This window comes from Athene noctua, chromosome Z (genome assembly GCF_965140245.1).
Source record: "Athene noctua chromosome Z, bAthNoc1.hap1.1, whole genome shotgun sequence".
Lineage (NCBI taxonomy): Eukaryota > Metazoa > Chordata > Aves > Strigiformes > Strigidae > Athene > Athene noctua.
In genome coordinates, this window is record NC_134077.1 from 3469024 (window position 1) to 3493474 (window position 24451).

General features: G+C 39.1%; 1 protein-coding gene across 2 annotated transcripts in view; it reads left to right on the forward strand.

Annotated features, from left to right (window-relative positions):
- The window catches only part of DYM (dymeclin), a 229417-nt gene that overhangs the window by 81211 nt on the left and 123755 nt on the right, over positions 1 to 24451 (forward strand). For both annotated transcript variants that reach the window (XM_074931919.1, XM_074931918.1), the window contains 3 exons: positions 8902 to 9084; positions 13239 to 13417; positions 19201 to 19326. In XM_074931919.1, coding sequence (XP_074788020.1) covers positions 8902 to 9084; positions 13239 to 13417; positions 19201 to 19326 — 488 coding nt within the window. The remainder of the gene's footprint in view (positions 1 to 8901; positions 9085 to 13238; positions 13418 to 19200; positions 19327 to 24451) is intronic.

The following is a 24451-nucleotide window of genomic DNA, read 5'->3' on the forward strand; positions in this document are numbered from 1 at the left end:
TTTCCCAGGTTTCAAATAGTCATAATACTGTGGTATTGTGTTCTTATATAATACCATAAAACTTTTTTTTAATATTGTGGTCACATTTACAGCTTCAGTTATATTGGATGGTCTTCAAATGTGCAGCAGAAATATTATTCCATCTCAGAAATTGTATCACTTGTGTCCTAAGGAGTTGGAATAGGTATTTCCAGCAATGGGCCAGGAGTGAAGCTAATAAAACTGTGAAGATTTCCTTCCTTGTTTAAGATGTTCCCTTGCTATAGTTTGGGGGTTTTTTTAAATATATTTCTTGAAGTGAAAAAAATTTTTTATTAGAGTTATTTCCAGCTTTATTTGACAACTTTATAGCCTTTTGATTCAGGAATGCGGTATGTAATTTGCTTGACTTAATTCTTCAAGGTGTCTGTCATGAGATACATCTACTACTCAGATCCATGTTATGGATGCTAAAAATGTCTTCAGAGGTTTCCAGCTAACAAAGATATCCCGTTCTTCAACATATGTGTGCAAGTAAGAGAAGTAGCCTTCATCTGAAAATCTTAAGTGTGTAATTTCATTGAGACAGTTTAAAGGTGTTGACTTTATGAATGTTTCTGTAGTTTTTCAGATGAAATAATCTTTTTTTCAGTGTCTGTATACATTCTTGATACAGCTGTGGTGTCAAAAGCTTTGATGGGAATGCAAGTCTCCAGCTGAGCTTCATGCTGTTGGGAGAAGGTGGTCTTCTAATTATTTTGAAATTCAAACAAACAAAAAAATTTGGGTAATCACATGGCATAGATGAGGGCTCCTGCCCTGAAAAACGCCTATATGGTTTTAGATGTCACAGTAAAGAGTTCCTAAGATCTAGTGATAACAAGGATAATAAATACTTTAAAATTAAATAAACACTATTTTTGCAGTGAATTGAGGAATATGCTTTTTTATTATATTAAATCTATGCAGTTATTTGTGATCTTTTTCAGTGCAGTGACGTCTGAGATCATGTAAAGTGTTGGAGCTGGGATTAATTGCAGGAAGCAAAGTGGAAAAGGCTTTCAAAGAAAGGAAAGAAAAATCTGTGTATATAATTTGGCTAGGCAACAAAGGAGGCATGACTCTGCCTTTTATTTAAAGGCTCTAAACACTGAACTGGGGAAGAAATGTTTTATGGTATTACATTGAACCACTTATAGGAATAAGTAGACCAAGTTGAACAAAGTAATGCTCAGGCTGAATATTAAGGAAAAAAATTGAACATTGAGGTTTATTAGATTATGGAACACTCTTCCCAAAGGATGTGGTTCAAGCTCCATTACTCGTCCCTTAAAATTAGACTGGATAGAATAACAAAATGTACTGGAGGGGAGACTGTTGCATGGGTAGGGGGTGAACACAGTTACCTAATACATCTTCGAATTTCACTTGCTTCCATGATTCATTTCCTGAAAAACTGCTTCCAGAATGTGTTAATGACATCACGGCCCCAGCCTCCTCGGACACGTTGGTGCTTCTCGGTGCTGTGGCTTTCGGAGAGTTTATTTGGAGATTTGCTGGGCTGTCTTTCTTCCAGTGACTCCGATAGCTCGGCTGTACCTTGAATCTTTCCCATACTGCTGCAGCATTGCTGGGAGCAATGGGGATGGGCAAAAATCAGGTGCCTGGGATGCGTTTTAAAAACACACACACACAGACAGAGACACACACGAACTGGGTATTCCTGAAGAGACTGATCAGGAGTGGGGCAGGCAGCAGAAACTGTTGCAGAGCTTGACTTCACAGAAGCGACTACCTTCTGCTGTTTTGGCAAGTGGGATGAAATACTTGTCTCTGTTAGAATAGTATTAATAGGCATGAGAAACTTGAAACAAAGAAGCCGTACTCAGTCACGTATTTCAATGAGCCAGTCTTAGTGGTTCTGTGGCACTGATTTGATGAGAAGAAAATAACTTGGTTTTGACACACGTCTTGTACAATTTTTTTTAAACGTTTAAGTCATCTAAAACATGCTCATAATCTTTCTTTGGCATTGCGGTCACTTTTCTGTAGTATTTAGGAATGAAATACTGATAATAAAGTAGAATAATAATAAAGCACCTGAAATGAAGCCCATGTCAATCCACTGTATAAGTTGTTGAGACATATGTGACTTTGACCTTGCACGGCACTTTGCATCAAGGACTAAGGGTAGCTTGATATCATTTTAAGCTTAGATACGCTGTTTCAACTGATCATCCATTTACCCTGGTACACATCCTTTACTGTTCCTATATTCTGAACAGTAAATAGAATCAAGATGGACCGATACATAGCTGTTGTCTCAAAATGCTTACAGCCCTGCACATAAGCTTTTAAATTTAGTATCTCCCACGTGTGAATTCTTGCTGCAGCCTACTGTTGACTTAGAAACTGGCTACCCTACCACTATTTAACGTGTGAATTTATTTTGCTAGACTGTGTCACCCAGAAACCATTTATAGTTGTTTTTAAAATGTCTTTCCTTCTATGTCTCAAGCTAGCTTAGGGTAATTCTGTTTGTCTAATGCCAGACAGTGGAGAGCATGAAAAATATTGCTGAAAATTAAAGTTGTTGCCTTTGTCATTTGTATTACCATGTCAGATACAAGGTTGTAAAAATCTACAATTTAGAAGAACTTATGTCAGCTAAAAAAGTTGCTGCAAGCAAAAATTTACTATAGTATTCAGGATAGCCATTTTTATGCTTCTGAGTTTTATAATTTCCCTACATAAAAATTCTACACTGCAATCAGATAAACTTTTTCAGTCAGAGGTTATAGTTTGTGTCTGTGCTCCTTATGAGTTTAATGTTGCTTGAGGGTAGAATACTTAATGTGCAGGTTCATTAACCACATAAAAATTATTCCATATTTCCTATACTTCAGTTCTGCTAGTTTCTTGCTATAATGAATCTTCCAAAAACTTGCAATAGGACTTTCCTAAAATTAATGCTGTTTTTATAGTCTTCTAAGCAAGTATACCACTGCTCCTCACAATTAGCAATTTTAAGTTACTTAAATAAAGACCTGGGATGTTAAGGACATGCTTATAAAGTATAAAATGACTTTGACTTGAGACATTACGTGAACTGCGTCTTGATATAGCCGTTGCCTCACTGATCCAGCTTCTCCTGTTTATGATTCCGTGGACCACTTTTTCCTCTCCCATTCATTATCACATAACATCCCCGTGGCAACTTGAGAAATTGCTTACATGGAAAAGTAATCGTAGGAAAGTATTTATGTATTTTTAGCTTTCTTCTAACACAATGTAGCAGCTGGAAACAAGGACAAGAGCCAGCACAACATGAACTGCCAACTCTCCATGGGCCACCAGAAAGTGTTCATCAGACCACAACGTGAGAACCGTTGAATTGACTGAAGAAATGTGACACACATAATAAGCATTAAACAAAAAAAACACCCCAGCCCTCAAGTTCTCAGAGCTGCTGCTTGGATGTAATAAGAATGAAATAGTATTTGTAATGTTTTTGAGTAATACAGTATCTGCTGGTTTTGGTGGAGGAAGGGCATGATGGTATCAGATGCAGTGAAAATCACTTTTGCTTTAGATCTTCATAATCTGTGTCTATTGTCTTAGATGTTGCTGCAGCATTAAACAATCTTCTGGATGCTGAACGTTTCATACATAGGAAAGCAGGGTGTGGAGCTAGGACTTGTTTGAACCGATTACTGAAACATAGGTTTGAACTGTTCTGTTTGGTGGGGTTTTTGTGATTGGGTTTTCTTTCTGATATTTAATGCTTTTTTTTACCGACTTCCATAGCCTCATCTGCTTGAGTTCTTTCCATTTTTGCAACAAGGGAGCAGGACTGTCATTTTGGAAATGTTAAAGTGACAGGAAGAGATGAGGAAGATCTTTTGAAGATCTTCATGCCTAGCAAAACTTCTACTTCTCCCTTTTCAGCCTCAAAAGCTGCCCAGGGCTGCACCTCCATCTTGTGCAAAATAGTTGCAAAAGCAATAAAATTCATTGGCAGGATGCTAATAATGTATGGTAGGATTTGGGTTGTGTGTATGGGGGACTGAGGAAAGGATCTGTTCTGTCACCAAGCTCCAGTGAGGAGAGGAGTCAGCGTACTCAAAAAGGCTATGCCAGCATTAATTGAAATTTAATGCCTATGTTTAAATTTAATGAAGGATAGGCTGTTAAAAGGAAAGCTTGGTGAAGTTCTGTTAATGTAATTGCATGTTGCAACTGTGATCAAACAAACAAACAAAAAAATTCTCATTTTCCCCGAAAGATACTTTGAAATAAGTAACACCAATTTCCTCTGTGTTAATGCTTTTTCCAGAGAGAGAGAGCTCAGAGGTTTTATCTTCCAAGCCTTTACACCGAGGACTGGAAAGTGAATAAGGCATGTTTTGTGGAAGAATTACAGCTAGTTTAATAAATATCCCAGGAGAGCTCACGTCAATTATAGCTCACAGTTTGTTGATACACCAACTTGAAATAATGGTATGCAGTGCTAGTTCAGTTGGCTGTAACTTTCAATGCTTTATAATGACTAAATTTTTTTAAGTACCCTCTATGCTCCTACCTGTCTTTTGGTTTTAAAATGGCTTTAAAATCAAGCTCTTAAAATTTTGCTTGGTCACATGAAACTATGAGTAAGTATATGTAAACTTTTCTCCAAGTAGGTGTGAACCTTATTTGTATTTTCTTGTTGTGTAACAGAGACCAGAGCGTAAGGCTCAGATTTCTGCAGAACTGTGTATACATTTAGTAATAGTCTGGTGAAAGAAATTTCTTTTTTGATGAATGTGTCATAACTTCATTTTACCATTAAGTGTTGTTCCACAGACTGTCAAACTAGATTAAAATCTTGGGTTTGTTTTCATGGCTATGAGCAGTGTTTCTACGTATCTTACAGAAGACCTCAGATACTCTTTTGCAAAAAACCGTACTTACTCTTAAGCAACACCTGCTTTCCTTGCTCTGCCTCACGTAGAACTATATGAATAGGGAACAAAGAAGTCGTGATAGGTAGTTTTGTGGAAGGGAAGGAAAAAATGGATCTGCTCATTTTGTTTAAAAGGTAAAAACAGTCGGTTCCTTTACAAAGTATCTGTATATTTGCCAGAAGTAATTGGCAAAATTTTAGTATTTCTCTAATTGACAAAAATTCTAGTAATGGGGTTCCATGTGTAACTGAGCCAAGAAATAAATTGGAGAATTACAATTAAAAATAGGATTACAAGTATTTTGCAGAAAGCAGTAAATTCTGTAGATGAAATAAGTGATCTGAATACGTAAATGTTGAAGAGACTGGTTTAGGGTTATAGATTATTAATGTAATCATTTATAATTAGCACCAGAAGGGTAGCATTTGGTAATGTAGACCCTTTTCAGGAGTCTTTAGAAGCACTTTGGGTCGTGATGTTACTGCAGGTAATGCACCTCCTTCATCCTTTTCATAGTTCAGTGGTTTGGTTTTGACAGGTGTAACCCATCTTTGCCACTTCCCAGATGTACAGAAAGTTTTAAGAAAACTTCTGTAATTTACATTTCCCTTGGGATGTATGCTGAAATGATTAGAGAATAGGAATAAGTAAAATTTAAAAGTGCAGTTTAAATGTGAAAGAAATCTAATATGTTAAAGTGTCAAGGCAAATTTAATTCTGTGCTTTTAATGATGCCAGACAGCCCTAGTACAATTACAGCTGCCTATGGCTATCCTATTGGCTTAAACATGAATTTTAAACATGAAATTTTCTTCTTTTTATTCTGTTTTTCTGTGATGTTCTGAAGAAGCAGCATCTGAAATGTGATTCTGGCCCCTTCTTTTGTATATTCTTAGTATGTTTTCTGTTAACTGTAACTTCAGATCTGAAAAGAACACAGTGAGGAGAACTTCTAAGAGGTTGCAGCATAAATAATTTTAATTTTCCTTGCTAAAAGCTTAAATAAAGCTTAATAATTTTGAAGTATACATAACTGTAAAACCAGGTCTAGCAAAGTGATACTTGAAATACTGTGAACATAACAGAATATAACTAGAAACACTGGCTGCTCTTGTATGTTCTCCCAAGCTCTTTATCTGTTTAGCACTTTAATCTGCTGTTAATGATCAGAAACAATATTTTCCTTAGAGATGTCTCTTAAGTGCATTGAGAGCACCTAGTGTGACACTGCATTTTGGAACTGAAAGTATTATGAACCCATTATCATGGGATTGCTTTTCTGGGGGAATACCACTTGCCAACAAGAGACAGAACTGCAGGCGGTTACTTGGATGATGTATCAGTGTGCAGATTTCTCTTGGACATAATTACCTCATTCTCCCTGGTGGGAGATTCAATTTGCAAGCCAGTATTTTGGACATATCCCTCTTTTCCTAACTATTAAGGAAAGGTGTAGTAATGTCAGATGTCAGCCACAGAGGGTGAGGTGGTAGAGAACTAAAAATGAGAACTACAGTAAACTTTAAGAAGGGGAACGTGCCGAATTTGAATTCACTTAACACATGATAATAAATGTATGGTTATTTCAAGTTTTTTTGAAAATAATTTATTTGCACGTTATCTATCTGGATAACTCATGAGTTAAAAGCTAACTTCATGGTCAGCATTTTTATTCAGCTTCGTTAAGATTTAAGGACAGTGGATCAAAAACACGGTGATAAAGGATTATTAATGTAACATGAAATTTTTGCTAAGAAGGCTGTAATTATAGTGCTTTTTATTATAAGAACTACTTCAAACTTCTTAACACTGAATGGCATTATTCCTTGCCCATGACATGGCAGTAATTGCCTTGCAATTGTGTTGATGAAGGGAGCGTTGGTTTATTACAAAATCTAACTATATAATTATGTTTGAAGAAAAATACTCTTTGGCTAGCTTGAAATTTTGTAGGGATAAGAGTGCTTTAAATTCTTTTAATTAGTTACACTATACTTATATTTTGCACTCAGATGGCTTACAGTTTTTTATCCTTTGTACCTTGACTAGAAGATTGAAAACTAAACTTTGTCAATTTTTCTGTCTTTAAGAAAGTGTGTTATAATAAATTTTTTATATAGACATTAAAAGAGGAAATAGAATTCTGGTGGGTTTTTTTTTTTAAGTTGAGATTATTTCTTTTTCTTGTGCTGTGTAATTCAAGACTTTGACCTGTTAAATGAATAATTTGGTGAAATCCTCAGCTTCTGCCATAAAATTTTGAGATGCACTCAAAAAATTAACTGCTAAGCAGGCATTTGGAGATGAGTATCATCTGATGAGATTAGGAAGGGTTGGTTCTTATCACCTGAGAACGTATCAAGAGCCCATATGTGATAGAGGCCAGTGACACTGAAGTTGTCATGTGCCACCATAGCCATGGGAGGGGGAGATTTTATCTTTTCCTGCGACTTTACCCATTAATGCTGAGTCTGCAGCATCTGCTTCAGTTCTGGTGCTGCTCTTTATTTTTTTTTTTTACCCCCCTAATATAATGGAGTCTCCTGAGTGGTGGCAAGGAAAAAGGCTTCATGGATCTGCTGGAGATGGCTGAGGGGTGTCCTCTAATCTTTCCCTCTCCTGCTCCTCCCTTCCAGTCTCCTTTAAGCGTTATTTGGGCACGTAGCTGGTCAGCTTGGTTCCCCAACACTGCTGTAATTAGGAACAGGAATTTCAAATGCAGTAGTTTCGTATTGGAGTTAATTTTTTTTAATGCTATAAGGGTTAAGTATGAAAATGACTCCGCGTTTCAGGCCCAAACATCAAAGTTTAAACACTATGATAATGAAAGTTTTAATGAGCTGCCTTCAGGTGCTTTATACTGGCTTTATACTTTATGCCTTTATACTGGAGCTGTACATGCACCATGTATATACACCTAGATAAAGGGCAGGCTGTGCTAACATGCATTCCTATTGTAGTTCATGAGCAAAGAACTGAGAGTTAGTGTGGAATGATGAGCTATTTACATTTTTGCACCTAATAAATGAGTGAAGTTTCGGTGCTTTTTTACATACGCATTTTTGAGGCAGTTGTGAGACAACAAAATCATGCTTACCCAAGAGGAATTAATCAGTCTGGTTTTTTGACAGTATATCAGTAATCCTTTGTCACTTCAAACTTTTTTTAAACTAGATTTTAAACTTCAAATTATCGTAAACAGTTTGTACTTCGCTACCTTTACATCTTACATACAACTTCTTGAAAAGGAATTTCAGAGCAGTATAACTATTTCCAATTGGAGTGCTTTTTCAAGTTGTTTGATCTTCTGTAGGAATGCAAAAATACGAGGCCGAGTTTAATAATACCTTAAAATTTAAATTTAAATTGCTGTTGATCCTGTCTTTTTTTCCAATAAGTTTATTATTTGTTATTATGTTGTCTACCGACAATGATGAACAATGATGATGATCTCTGCAGGACTCTCAGACTGCAGGCTCTAGTTTAAGCAGTATTAGTTTTTGTTGCTGTGTTTTGCCTAAAATATTTATTAAAAATAGAATACATGAGAAAAATGCTGCATGATGGAACAAGTCAGTTTTATTAAAAAGGCAACATAGGAACTCCTTTTCCTCTCTTGATGTCTTAGCATTGTCAGGATTGCTACATGAATCCTTCAGCTGGTATCTGCTCCATGGTTAAGGTACTCCCCTCCAAACATATGTTTTTGTTTCTCCTCTACTAATTTCCTTTTCATATTCCTGTTAATTAATTTTCTTGAATTTCCAGTAATCTTTCAATTCCCACCTCTCTGTGCCCCCTGCTGTGTTACTCCTGAAATTTTCATTTTGAGAAACCAAGAAGCCAGACCCGTCATTTTAGGGGTACAGGGGTGAATTGTTTTTCCCATTTCTCTCTGTCAGATGCTATCTTTTCCTCCTAAAGGAGTTCTCTTCATTAAAATGTGAACGTAATATTTTTTGCCTTTTCTCTCTAGCTGGCCTGTGGACAGTCTTCACTCTTGGTGGGGTGGGGAGTAAACCAGCACCGCAGCTGGAGCAGTGCTCCCCTTTAGCTAACCAGAGTCTGCTGCTTCTGCTGGTCTTGGCTAATCTGACCGATTCTCCGGATACGCCGAATCCCTACAGGCAAGCTATTATGTCCTTCAAGAACACTCAAGGTTTGTATCTGTTCTTACCTCTAAGCATGAACTGATGAAAATGATGTGTTAAGTTGCTGTGACTACTCTTTCCAAAATTTGTTTTCATTCCAACCAGCCTGTGGAAGAGCAGTAACAGTACGTTTTTCTAGGACTTTCGATGTGAAGTTCCTCAGCTGCTGGAACTTAATGGAAGGGGCAGAGGGAGAAGGATACTCTTTCCTTCAGACTTCAGAAATTTTAGAAAGCTTCATAATTTCATAAAATATAAATAAACCTGACCTGTGGGTAGATCAGTTACCCAGGAGTTTGCAGGAGTCCCCTAAAACCTTACAGCACTTGAGAAAATTCTGTTTAACTGGAGTCATGTTTCTTATAGCTAACTGGATTGATATGCTAACTGTATTCTTGTATTGCAAATGTGAGGAGAAACTGGTTAATGTAAATGCTTTTATGAGACTTGTATACACGGAAAGTTTCGGAGTTGTTTCAGTGCCTGCCTGGTTTTTGAGAAGGCTGGTTCCAGACTGTGTATCGGGTGTGATGCTGTACTGCCTCACAGTGCCCTGCTGCCAAGGGTCTTGCGTGGGACACAGTAATGCCCTCACACAGCTTGGACTGTCTAGATAGCTCAACTTGCAGGCAGCGTGCTGCTTTTCATACATACTTTATCCATACTCTTAAATTTCTTTGAGTATAAATTTTAAAAGAACTTACTCAATGTCAGAAGTAGCAAAGAATGACAGAATCATTGGGGTTGGAAAAGCCCCTGAAGCTCCTCCAGCCCAACCATGACCCTCCCCCTGACCGTTCCCAACTCCCCCAGATCCCTCAGCGCTGGCTCAGCCCGACTCTTCAACCCCTGCAGGGATCCCGGGGACTCCCCCCTGCCCTGGGCAGCCCATTCCAACGCCCAACAGCCCCTTCTGCACAGAAATCCTTCCTCAGAGCCAGCCTGACCCTGCCCTGGGCAGCTTGAGGCCATTCCCTCGGGGCCTGGCGCTGGGGCCTTGGCTCCAGAGACTCATCCCCCCTCTCTGCCCCCTCCTGGCAGGGAGTTGCAGAGGGCCAGGAGATGAAAACTAGCTCAGAAAAGCTCTAGAACCAGGAGAGGGACTGTTGCCCTGTCCATAGACCTTACCTGCACACCCTGCCTGCGGGCTTCTGCCTTCTCAGCTTGTGGTTTTGCCGTGAGTTTTTTGACGATTTCAGAAGGGTATCCTCTTCTTCAGAGCCCCTCTCCTCAGCACCTGAACTAAAAAGGCGCATGAAAAGCTGTATTTTCTCTAGATGTGTACATTTATAGAATGACGTATTGTTTCCCATATACTTTGTTTCCACTAGCAGCACTCTCATTAACTGAGCTTGAATTTTGATTGCTGTGAACATTCTGAGGGGCTGGTAAGAGGAGAATGATATGAAAAAGAAATGCTAGTTACTGTCATAATGATAATATGTGACTATAAAATGAAAGCTGACTTTTTTGTAGAAGTAATAATTTAATTGGGACAAAACTAAGGAAATTCAGGATAGTTTTCTTTATTCTACATAGTCTGGAATGATTTAATTTTTCTGTTGGTCAGTTTAAGGTTCTGTAGAATAATACAGGATATCCTGCTGTTGCTGATACTTTTCTTTAATACTTCTTAGATTTTTTTTAAGAGTTTTTAAAATATCCTTTGAGAAAACAGATATTGAAGTGCTACAAATATCAGCGACATTGTTTAAACATCCATAGAAGTGAAGCTTGAAAGTCAGTGGATGTTCCTCAGCTAATGAACCATGGCATCAAGTTGCTGCATAACAGAGCACTTTTTTGTTTTCTACATCTGAATTTTCCCTAATGAAGAGAAATACTTGCTGAAGTGGGACAGTTTTAAACCAATCAGTATATAATCACGTTCAGAGGTTGAAGGAGGCACAGGGGCAGAAATGTTAGTTCAGAAAAGCCGGGTTTTGCTCTCTCCTGTGCCTGTTGATGTGTCATTTTGGGGAGAGTCAGGGTTTCCACCACCAGTGGGCTGTGTCTTGTCTCTGTGAGTGCTGCAGTGCATCCTGACTTGTGCTGCAAGGAGAAGCTTTTGCTCCAGGGCCTCCTGCTGAGTTCAGCTGAATGCCTGGAGCCGTCGCCCCTCGCCCAGGCCAAGAGAAGCAGCGGCTCCCCAGCACGGCATCTCCACTGGGCCCCCAGCAACCTCGTGGGAGCCAGGGCTCCTGTTGGGCTCCTGCAGGTCTTCCAAGCACTTTTTCCTTCCAAAAACGGTGGAAATATTCAAAATAATTGTCAACTACTGCATTTGTCCATGTTGAAAACTATTTAGAAACTTTGCTAAGAGTATAGACTAAAAAGAAAGGGGAAAATGAGAGACTCACATCTCAGTTGACTGTAGGGAGTGTTTGTGTGATCAGCCCCTACCAGTGTAGAGATTTCTCCAAAAGAGTGGAAAAGTTTGGTAAGAAAACATGGGAGTATTCACTGAAGAGACAAATTTGTGTTGTCTCACGGTTGCTGCCTATGGCACACGTGTGGTGACTGTTCTCACTGTTTGCCATGGTGATCCAGTCTACGGTATCTGAGAAACCTTTCAGTATTTGAGGAAGAAGGAAGATTTGGATGAAATGCAATAGTTGCTGCCTATTATGCTGGCTATCGTAATACAGTTGCCTGTAAAATGGCTTCTGAAAAATCAGGTTTTGAAATTTTCCTTGTTCTTTTCCTTTATTCTTCTGAGTCTTTTCTTCCTCTCCTTAAAATCCTTCTGGCCACAGATCACTATGCAGAAGTAGTAGTAGTACTGTCCTGCTGTTTTATACAGCACAGCTTTTCTAAGTTAATGCATTTTTAATAAGTGATACACAATTCAGAAATCTGTAGTCTGTTTTTGTGGGAACTGAGGAATTTTAGTTAAAATTCTTCAACTTTGGACATCTTGTTTATAGTAATACAGAAATTTTAAGTTCAGACCTTTAGTATACTTGAGTATCCACACTGCTATTGTTCCCAGAATATCATCTTGCCATGAAATTGCAGTAATTTTTCCATATGCATAGCTTACTTATGTGCTCACAAAAGATAGCCTTTGTATTCAGTTGCCAGGATGCTAAAATAAATCAGCCCAGAAAGGCAGACTTGTCCTACTTCATGTATCATCACAAAAGATGCATATTTTGGTTGGATGTTTTTGAACAGAGCTGGACAGGAAAATACTTCATACAGTTTTCTGTGAAGCTTTTTAAGAGTTGAGAAATGTACCTGCTCTGCACTGGAACAAAACCTTGTACTTTCAGAGGGGTTCTTCTGTGAAGAAAGCAAAGGCAGAATCTCTGACTGGGGAGATTGGGAGGCTGAATAAGAACATGAATCTGGCTTTCTGACATGAGTATGAATACATCAACTGTCACACTGGCTTTTTCCATTTCCACTGGAATTTCCTAGATGTTAGAGATCTGTGCTGATGGATGTTTTTGGTGAAACGGGTAAAGCTTCTTGTGGAAAGGTTCTGTGAACAGAGATCTGTTTTATTCTCACTTCCAGCTCTGGCAGAGATGGTATTGTGAACATGAACAAACTGCTGTTACTTTGAGGGATGTTAGACTATATGATGTAGTGTTTTAAATCAGTTTAACCCACTGAACTCCCCACCACACATACATCTTGTCCCAACAATACCTCTGTTTCACTGAAAATATAGTCTTGACCTATGCGCATCTGCCCTTCATGCCGAGAAGTGGATGGGAGATACTCCACCTTGATGCCAGCATGGAGCTTGGGGTGCAGGGTTTGGAAATGTGAGCCATCCGTACGTTGGATCCAGAGAAGACACTGTAGCTGCCCTCCTTGCAGCAGCTCCTGGGATTGCCTTCCTCTCTGCAGTGGAAGCTATTTGGATGAACCAGAATAGCTTTATGAGAAAAGATGAGTGTCTTGTGCAGATACAGGGGTCTTACTCGAGCTCATATGGGAGGACAACCTCAACTTTTGGGCACAGCTGAAGCTTCATGAGATCCTACTAAGGTTTATGACCATCAGCGATAAGAGTCATGGATGATTTTTATTCCCTCCTTACTGTGGTGTCCATATGAAATATTTCACCAAGAGATTTCTATGAAGTTAACCAATAGCTGGATGGTGGACGTATTTGTTAAAGATTGTTTTTTTTATTTCTTTATTTCAGATAGCACTGCTTTTTCATCATCAAATCCACATGCTTTCCAGATTAATTTTAACAGTTTATACACAGCTTTGTGTGAGCAGCAGAAATCTGATCAAGCGACTCTTCTTTTATACATGCTTCTCCATCAAAATGGCAACGTACGGACGTATGTTTTGGCACGAACGGACATAGAGAATCTTGTAAGTAATGTTCTGCTTGCCTTATACTCATCATGAAGGGGTGGTCCTGGAAGCTTGGGTATCACCAACTGCCAGTGTCCCCTGTTCTGCAGTGGGGGCAGTAGGTTCTGACTTTCTCATTCACCAGTTCTAGTTCACTTACTCGTTTTTATTATGGCATCTCGGGAATATGATGCTAAACATGTCACTGCAGTAAAAGTAAAGGTACTGGTAAAGCTACCAGGTTGTCTGTGATTCCTTCTTTCTCAGTGCCACTATTAGTCTGATCCAGGTCAAACCTGGGCATAATGTAAGCAAACTGGTAGCAGGTATCATTCTAAGCTTATTTTATTTTTCTTTTTTAAATATTCAGGCACAAAAGTTACACAAGCTTACTTTGTGTGTACAGGGATAATAGTTAACAAAATGAGCTGTAACTTGACTAATATGCTGATTGTTATACAGGGTTGACCTGAGGCTGAAAGTCCTCAAGGAGGTGCTGACAGATTTTATAGAAACGCAACTGTAGTGACTTTTTAGTTGCTTTAAATAGGATTGTGGTTAATAGCTGATATAGCAGACACCTGGTGCAGTTTTTATAGGTTATAAATTAACTTATGCTCCCCACTACATTTAGGAATGTCACAAACCACTTTAACAAATCTTACTTATTAAAAAGCATTCCTTTTAATAAGATAATGGCTGTCTAGGGGAATTGGTAACGGAATAGAGAACCCTTTCCATTTTAATATTTGAAATCTTGCCAGATAATTAGATCCCTTGCCTGTTTGATGGCAGATATGGAAGGAGTTTGGTCTTGGTCCAAGTTCTAGCAGATGTATTGCTAAAATCAGAATTGATAGACACCACTGTTGGCAAACTCGAGTGAGATGGTTGATATTGAATTGATTCAAGACTGAACTCCTGTGTAGTCCGCTTCAGATTGTCTAGGTGAGGTCTGAGTCATTGTGCATGAATTCTGTGAACAGATGGTCATATTTAATTTTCTGGGCTGTTAGTATGTGATATGACATGTTTCACAGCTGTTAACCATATCAATTTACTTTAGAGAAATAAAGGTTAGGTGTGTGCACTGTTTTATAATGATGATGTCTGATATATTGTGAAACTTCCAGAAAAAGCATGAGGTGAATGTGTCAAAACAACTCCAGATGCAGGTATTCAGATGGTCTGAAATGTGGGATATTTTCATATAGTACCACCTATCTTCCCCATCTCCCCCCCCCCCCCCCCCCATCAGAAAATCACAGAATCAGAGAAATAGTCAGAAACATTAAACACTTTGTAGCAAAAGCTGAGAAAATTGAGACAAGCATCGTTGAAAAGTCAGAAGTATGTTTGATTTATTTATTTTAATATCAGAATTTGAAACTGGTCTTATTTTGCTCTTCATGAATACTTTGTGCTTGTTGTGATCACTGCTGACACATTACTGACATCTTAGTCCAATCCTTTTTTTCTAGCAGGCTAGTAGGTAAGAATGAGCAGTGGCCAACTGAGAAGGCCAGTTTTAATTGCTTAGTAAGGCAGGCTGAGCCAGACACCGAAAGGATTGGGAGTAGGAGGTTGCTGGACAAAGAAATGATGATCTCTCAATTACAACCCTGTGGTGAAAAACAGGCTAATTCAGTCTTGGGCTTGTAAACGAGACAAAGGGGCAGGAGTAATGGAGCTGGTTATTTCCTTCCCTATATGGCAACTCGTAAGAGTGGTGCTAACACGCTGCATATTATTCTGGTGGTGTACTACCACACTTCATTAAATATTTACAGGCTATTGAAAAATGGAGAGAGTGTAGAGAAACTTTTTTTTTTCTTTAAAATTAACAATAAAGCTGTGAGAGGCGTAGAAATCTAACTTAGCTGTCAGTTGGTCTGAAAAGAGCTTGAGAAGCATCAGGATGCATACGTGCCTTCACAAGAGGGAAGCCTTGGACAGAAAGGACTTTCCACTTGCAGAGAGAGATGCAATCAGAGCTAAAGCCTGGAAGTTGAATCCCACAACTTAGAGGTACGGGAGCAAAATGGTAAAGGTAATTAATGCAGAGGCAAAGCAGTGCTCTCTATATAGCTTCGAGGGTGGATGACTTTTTGGAGGAATATGGCGTTAAGTCAGTGGCCTCTTCACACACAGGCAGTTGGGTGAAGTATAAAGGTCTGTGCTATATGAGACATCACATCAGCAGCTGAGTGCTCATCTTAAAACTTTCAGGAGTTTTGCAGGTTGTTCCTGTTTCACTCCACTCAATGCATCACATTTGTGGTGCTCTCCCATATTTTAATTCTTCTTTGTTTTGGTGCCCAGGAAGCATCACTAACAGATGTTCTGCAGCATTTCCTAGGGGGTTTTGAAATGTGTCCTTGCTCTTTCATAATTTAATTTGATTCAGTATATTTTTCTTAACTGTTGTAATAGATAATGTCTCAACTTGTTTCCTAATTTGTATACGAATCTACCCGCGTCAGTTGTAAATACCTTCACCTTCTGTTCTGCTTTATAATGCTTTACCATTAGTAAGGCAGTGCATCTTTTTTATCCTTAAAATAAGTTTGCTTGGTAGAATGAGTAGGATGTTTGTGTGTCTTCAATAACTTACAGCATGTCACTTTCTATAATTTTATAAAATAATTGGGTTAAATATCTGACGGCATTAGGGTTGTTCACATCTGGAATTTGGCTGTCTTATTGCAAGTATTTGCAAGGATTCTCCAGGAAGTGGTGGGACTGGTGAAATAGGGATCAATTAGAAAGTTTTTTCATAAGCATAGTGTTGTGGTCTGTAGATGGGAAAATGTTAATCCTTTTTCTGTTTGTAGGAGCAGTTAGCACCCACACTGCAGGTAAAAATGCCAGTGAGATATCTGCTTATAAGAAATAAGCTATTTCTACTGAACATGTTTGCGTTGGCTGCTGAGCTGTGCAGCATTGTACACTGTACATTTTGTTGCTGCTCAACATGACTGGACTGAAATAATGTATATGATGATGTATTTTTATCAACTGATGGTACAGCAGTATTTTTCCTGGGGTATAAATTCGGCTTAAGCAGGTTACTGGTGTGGCTATGCGGTCTTGTATTTTGTTATATGCTAAAGACAAGCTATTTTAGAACATTGCTGGGGAGTCTATTCCTGACCTTGGTCTGAATATAGCACCTGCAATTTTCAGTGTCTGTTTTTATCTTGTTTTGGGGATTAAAAGTAACTTTTTAATGGTGGATGTGTCTTGCCAGTTAAAAGCTGCTTCTGATGGAGGAGTGTTAGTAGTAGTGGTCCAGTATTCATAGTCTAATGACTATGAATAAAAGGGCCAGCAATACCAAAAGAAGTGGTTGTCTTCTCAGTACATGGCTGGACAGTGCCATTGCACAAGAAGGTAGATATAGAAGTTTTAATGTATGTGTGTAACATAAAAGTATAGAAATGCATTTTGATTACAATTTAAATAAATTTTAATATAATTAAAATTTTAATTTAATCATATATTGTACCTTTTTTAAGTGCCTTGTCAAATAGTTTTTTTTCTGAGAACAGTAATACTTGTCCTAAAGATGTGTGTATGTCAGCAATCAGTATACAAAGGAAAACGTATATGGAGGAGAAAGAGTCATAGAAACTATATGAATTGGTTCTGTTTTCACCTAGAAATGGGAGATAGAGAGATTAAAGTTGCCATTCACCTCCTTGAGTTTGATCTCCATGTAGAGATAGAGACTTCCATGTAAACAGCAAGAAAGCTGGAAGAGGGGTGGAAAGGAAAGCGTGGCTAGGGGGAGTGGAGGTGGGAAGAAGAGGTTTCAAAAGCTTTCAGGATGGATTTGGGGCAGGAAGACTGAATGCTGTGATCTGGAGAGCCAAATCACTTTTCAGAGCGAGACTAATTTCAGTAGCTAGTATGAAATATTAGTAAGAGTACTTTCACATATCAGCCTATATGGAAATGTCTATAGTGTCTCAATGTCAGAATCAAGATACTCTTTTCTAGTGTTTGTAGCAACATGCTTTTAGCGCTTCAAGCACTTAAGTTACATGAATGCACTTTTTCAGCTACAGTTTGTCCTAATATTAAAGTGCATAGATGGAGGAGATGTGTTGGACCATTCTGAAGGAATATATGGGTATTTGGGAGCTGTCTTAAAACCTGGAAATTTTTCCACTGGTTGCTTTCAGAAGGGCTTTTGTTGTTTTCCCTGCAAATTCAAGTTGTAAATAAATGCAATTCTTCAGTAGTTTTATATTGCTTCCTGCTATATGCAGCTTATCATAAGGCTTGGACTTGGAAATTACTTTGAGCTTACGCATTGCAAAGCTACATACATTATAAATACCGGAGATGGAAATAATTTGAACAGTGGACCAGTGATGTTTGTCTCCCTTTTTCCCCATTCAAGGAAAAGAACTAATGGGTTTTTGCTATATGCTAAGTAGATATTCTAGGGAATACCTGGTTTTTACTCTCAAAACGCAGTAGTCTATGTTCACAAAACGCAAAGACATCAACTCCAGTTTCAATTGGAGGGAGAGGTTTGTGGAGGAGCCTTTGAAATGGTAAAGGAAGGATGTTTGAAATGTGTAAATATTTTTTCCCTCTGCTTTTGATGTGGTGTTGTCTTGACCCTGGCCAAAGCATCTGTCAAAAGGTTTTGTGGCCTGCAGCATTTAGATCAATCTCATTTGGTTTAACAGAAACTGTTGTGTGCTTTAATATGTTCCAACTGTTTTGGGACTGGTTGATTGTAAGAGAACATTCTGGTAACTTCAGAGGCTTGTGAAGCACTCAGTGTCCTGGCTGCTCACCAGAATAGGTTTCACATGATTCATCCTGCTGCACTCGGCCTGTTTTGAAAAACAGCAAGTCTTTAGGTGTCTAGAAGCTTCTTGGAACGAATTCTGCATCTCACCCGCTATCTTGGAATTGAGAGTTTTCTCCAGTTCCTTTTTCCAGGGTGTTTTGCGTTTTAGGCCTATTTCTGCATCCTGGGGAAGCCACGTTTTACTGAGCCAGTGGAAAGCTAATTTTCAGTTGGTAGAGGGACAACGTTTGCATCTGGATTAACTTTAGACTAGCATTCAGGTATGCTTGCTGTTGCAGTGAAATCTCATTTTCATTATTATTGCAAGGCTTTGGCATAAGCTGTTCATCCTGGTGGAAATGTTGCAAGACCTTGGGCTGAACTCTCATCATAATGTCAGTTCTCTTTGGCTGCATATTATCTAGAATTGGAAAAACAGGCCTTTTCTAGTCTTAACCCAACCCAAACTGGTTCTTTTCTGGGATTATCTCCACACACTAAAATGAGATTGAAATTTCAGGTCTCAAAAAGCCTCTTTGCACCTCAGCTCTGATACCCCTAGCTATATTTGATGAGGATAGTCCCTTTATACCAGGCTTGTGCTCGCACAAATTGTTAGAAACAATTGTTTTCCTGTCTGAATGTGTGAAAATCTTGTCTAACAATTTTATTTTCCCATAGTCTAGAGGGGAACTAAAGCTTTCACAGCCTATGGTAACTGGTATGGCTGGAAATCTCATTTATTAGGAATTGAAATTCCATGTCTGACCACAAGAAAGAATTTGTTTGGACTCTCTTGTGGTGACAGAATAAAACAGATGGAAGGTGTTTGAACACTGTACGTCACTATTTAGGGGTGGTTATTTCAAGAGGGAGGAATTGCTATGATATTGTTAAGGGCAGGGTGGTACACGGGAGGTTTAGAGTCTCCTGTTTATTGTCTGAGGTATTTGAAGACTAAACTAATACACACGTTTTTCCTTCCCTAAAGGTTCTGCCAATTCTTGAAATTCTGTATCATGTTGAAGAAAGGAATTCACACCATGTTTACATGGCTCTTATCATTTTGCTGATCCTTACAGAGGATGATGGCTTCAACAGATCCATTCATGAAGTGGTGAGTTGTTTTGGTAAATAATTCTTCAGCTCTAAAATTCGTTTAAATATTTATTTTTAAGAAGACACATTTGTATATCTGTTTCTTCAGCAGAGGCTGTATGTGTTCATCCAAATTTGATGGCATGTACATATTTCTTTTGTAAGGACTAGTAATCTGAATTAGAAGAGCAATTTCAAAACTCTCCCAAGTGCAGTGAACAAACACACTCCCTCTTGTAGAGGAGATGCCGTATATACCTATTTTTCTGGGGGTTTTTTTGTGTGTTTTTTTTGTTTGGGGTTTTTTTTTGTGTTTCCTGTTACAAATTAATGTAGTAATAGTCCGGCAGACTGTCTTGAAGATGCTGAAAGTTTGTCCTGGAAGTGGAGGGGCTAGAAGAGAGAAAAAAACCAGAAAACCTTTTTTATTTCTCTTGAAAAACTTTGCTTAACCGATTTGATGCAGCTAATTCAACTTGTAGTTGGAGTTTTATTTTCCAGACTGAATGTTACTTCCTTACTTGGCGTTTCGTTTTCTGTCTTTCCGCTAGATTAATATCTATTTTATGTTTTCCGTATAATATGATCCAAAATTTTAATAGTTTTGATGGGCCTTGACCATCTGTGCTGGAGAATACCTTGGACAATTATGCTCTAGTTTCCTAGCTTCTAAAGCTCTGATAGTGCAGAAGATGTGTATACTGATTTTATTTAGTTCTTTGACTGGGACATGGAAACTTTACTTTGAGGTTATGTGAAATTAATGAAATGCAACGAGCTGGAAGCAAATTTCAAGGTATCTAAACAGAAACTCTTCTCCCAGGTAAATTTCCAGCCTGTTTTGGAGGGAACTGGCATTTTTTCTTGGTGCCAAGAGGTGGAGACTTAGAAGTATTCACTCTCTGAAATTTCAAATTATTTCCTATAGCTCTGTATGTAGAAAGCAAAAGATGATGTTTATATGCAATTTCCTGTGAGTACCTTCTAGGAAGCAGCTTTTGGGAGGAGCACCTGTAGTATCCATGCAGATGACTGAAATGTTTTCCTGAAGCTTTTTCCCACCTCAGCTTCGTGTGCCTTGAACCTATACGTACGCGCTGTACATGTACATGTGTGATGTTTAATTTTGGATTCCATATCACTAAGTCATTTAGCTTCTTTCATAAATCAGGCTTGTTGAGGGTTAGAGTACAGCAGACAAGTTTTCACTCCTCCTTCAGTCTCTTCCTCCATTTTTCATTCATTTTAAAGGCTTTACACATGGTCTTTCAATAAATTCCTTACTGAATAAGTGGAAGATTTCCCTAAAATTGTTAATGAGGATCCAGCTGTGGAATGAAAACATAAATCAAGTTTTCTTGTCCAGTTTATTCTTGCCTTTGCAGCTAACCCTGCCAATATAGTTGTAGTGTTTTCTGTGCAATGTGGATATTGATTTACTACTTCCATTTTAATAAAAACAACATCAACTCCCACCTTGTTCCTTTCACCCTGCACTGCTTTTTTCAGTCCTGCCTTTGCTGCTTCTATTTTCTTCTCAATTTAATCTTTCATTTTACCTTCAGATTCTCCCTAACTGCTTCTTTCTTTTACTCTGTGGTTGTGTTTTCTCACTCCATAATGTCTGATGAGAAGCATCTGTTCATTAATAGAGTTATGTAGCCAGAGTTTTGCTAGTTTTGATTCTTAGCTAGATAGTGGGAGATGGCTGTGAAGTACCTGAGCCTGCAGGCCCATCCATGTGAATTTCTCCTGTTAGCCCTACTGCAGAAAAAACTGTGAAAATGAAAACTTTTGCCATCAAAAGCTGATGAAAAGCTCTGACACTGCAGAGGATGGATATGGAATAACCTTGATTCTTCCTCCTGTGCTCTTCTCTTCCTTAATATTCTTCCTCTTACTCTTTCCTCCATTCTTTGATGGATGGGGCATGTTTCACGCTGAAGCAGAGAGCAAACCTGGAGGCAAAGCAGAATGATTTTCCACCCTTGCAGCGCTTACCTTATTGAATTTGAACGCGTTCTTGCCCTGTGCTCTTAATCTTGGTGTTAGGTGGCTGGATTGGATGCTGTGAAGGAGAAAGAGGGGAGCTCTCCTTGTTCAAATCTTAAACTCTGCACTCTGACAGTCACCTAAATAGACTGTGATACGAAATTTTTAAGCATTCCTTATAGGAAGGATTCCTTATTTATAGAAAAAACACATTATGTTGCACTTTAAAAAAACCCGTTCCATTCTTGATCTCTGCCATTCCTGAACTCTAGTGAGGGATGAGGTTATTGAAATACAGATGTGAGTATTGTATCTTAGTTTGTGAACTATTGGGAAATGGGTGTATGGGTAGTGGGTTCCTACAGTTTCCATGACAGGGAATAAATGTAGTTAAGCTTCCCACTTTGGGGAAAAAGGATTCAAAATCATGCTGATAAATCCCTTCACCCATCTTTTTGAATTATATAAATGGATATTTCCAGGTGGAAATAACCAAGTTACTATCAAAAACTACATTATAAAGTAAAAAATCAATCTCATACTTTCTCAAATATTAACTCCACATCTCCTAAAGGCTGTGAGGGTATTATAGGACAGCAAAATGGAGTCAGGAAGCTGTATAGGTATTTCCGTAAAATGTGAAGATCTAGCATCAGTTATATGACTGGAATGAAACTCTTGTTCACTGCAAGTATTTATCAAATGTTAGCAATTACAGAAGGATTTATTCTTCCCCATCACTCGGGTAAAGTATGAAGAAAATAAGATTTTATATATTTTAGATCAACCTGCTTTCCTCTCTGCTGCTATGTATCCTGTGTACGGGTCTTATAAGAAACATGACTGTACAGTCCATTTATGGGCTATTTTCCTTTGTGGTATTTAACCCACATTTATTTATTGATTTTTAAGATTAATTTTAGTAAGCACAGTTTTATAAATCTTGTGATTATACCGACTGGTAAAGAGCTCAGGAAACCACAGAAACTCTTTTTGACTGCTGAAGTATTTTTTGTTTAAAATAAATGTGGTCTTAACTGCCTGGAAAATATGATCAAAACCATAGGTCATGTTCCTGCAATTGACTTAATGCAGTTAGGTCCCTGTAACCACGTAGAGCTAAATTTCTTTCACTAATAATAATAATAACAGAGTAAACGAGTAAATTCAGGAATTCCCTAAAGGGGACATGTATTGGTGGTTTTACTTCTCTGATTTATGAAACTGTAAGTAAAATGACATCAGATGTCAAAATAACATCATATACTTTATGTAGCAGTAACCTGTAGTTCCACTGTAGTACTTTATGCTGTAGTAAATAGAGATAGTGTGTAAATCACAATTTAACTGTGTTTATTTTTATTGTATTAAGAGGTGTCTCACAAGCAGAGCTATGGGAAACTGAGAATTTCAGTGGTCAGTATATATAGAACTGAGTTCCTGTGCTTTCCATCTGCAGTTCTTGCACCCTGAGTTGTAGGTGTCCAGGATCCTGTTGTTAAAAAGACTAATTAATTAAAACCTCTGGGTTTTTCCCCTTAATTATTCTTGCAAGACCACCCTAGGTCTGAGCTTTTTGTTTTTCTTTTTTCCCTTTCTAATATCTGCAAACCAGTTATGGTTCAAATTATGGCACTTATTTCAAGTAGATGGTTTACAAATTTAAGATACTTTCATGCTTTGAAGCCGAAAACCACGTGCAGGATGGTGGTTGTTGCTGTTGTTTTTTAAATAGGTATTTCATTACCTACCTGCTGTGGTTACTCTGGTCAGTATGGGGGAGTGGAGAGCGTAGAGGTGACAGGGGCTGGTATGTAACTTTTTAACTTTGAATTTTGGGTGGGATTTTTTAGGAGTAGTGGACTATTCCAAGTCACAGTGGTCTCAGTGAATGTCATTTTCCAGGGTTGATGTTTTTCAGTGAAAACTGTTGGCCATTTCTGGAGTGAGACTAGGGCATGAACATGTCCATGTTTACAACTGTCAGTGTGTCCTTTAGCAAGCTCTGGTAACTTCATGTTTTGCCTTAGGAATTTGAAATTTGACAGGTGGCTTTTGTGCTAGGGCTCTGCTGCTGATAATCAGACTAAATTTGACCAAATTATAAATCTCCGGGGGAAATGGAGCAGTCTGTTTCCATCTGCACAACAGATACACAGCCGGGGGTGGCCTGCTGTCTTTGCTGACTGAATATTCACATTTTGCTGCTGCCAGAGCTAGCCGGGCTCTTTGCATCCGCCCCTAACCAGGAGATACACAGGGACAAGCTGAAGGTTGTGTAAGTGCTGCTTCCAGCTCCTGTGGGATGGGTCTGTCCTCCCTGCTTGGCAGTGGTTGAAGCCACATGGAATAATTTCAGTTGGAAAAGGCCTTTAAGATCATTGAGTCCGACCGCAAACCTCACACTGCCAATTCCATCACTACACCATGTCCCTCCCTAAGCATCACATCTACACGTCTGAAGAAGGTGTATAGGAACAGGAGCCTGATGTGGCAATGGTTAGGAGCAGTTGGAAAGAGGCTGTGACTGGCTGCACAAGGAACATGGGATGGGTGTAATGGGTGAGAGGGAGATGAATCAAACAAGAAACAGGTAAGATTTGGGATGTCTGAGCAAAGAAATGAGGAAAGAGTCAGGATGGGAACAGTGACAAAATTCTGCAGAATCCCAGAATCCTTCAGGTTGGAAAAGCCCCTCGGGATCATCGAGTCCAACCCTCAGCCCGACTCTACAAAGTTCTCCCCTACCCCACATCCCCCACAGCTCATCCCAACGGCCCTGAAACCCCCCCAGGGATGGGGACTCCCCCCTCCCTGGGCAGCCTGTTCCACTCTCGGACCACTCTGTCTGGGAAACATTTTCTCCTCCTGCCCAGCCTGACCCTCCCCTGGGGCAGTTTCCAGCCGTTCCCTCTTGTCCTGTCCCTGATCCCCTGGGAGCAGAGCCCAGCCCCAGCCTCTCTGCAATGTCCTGTCAGGAGCTGCAGAGAGGGATGAGGGCTCCCCTCAGCCTCCTCCTCCTCACACTGAACACTCCCAGCTCCTGCCCTGCCTCCTCACAGGATTGATTCTCCAGCCCTTCCCCAGCCTCGTTGCCCTCCTCTGCCCTCGCTCCAGCCCCTCCAGATCTCTCTGGGATTGAGGTGCCCAGA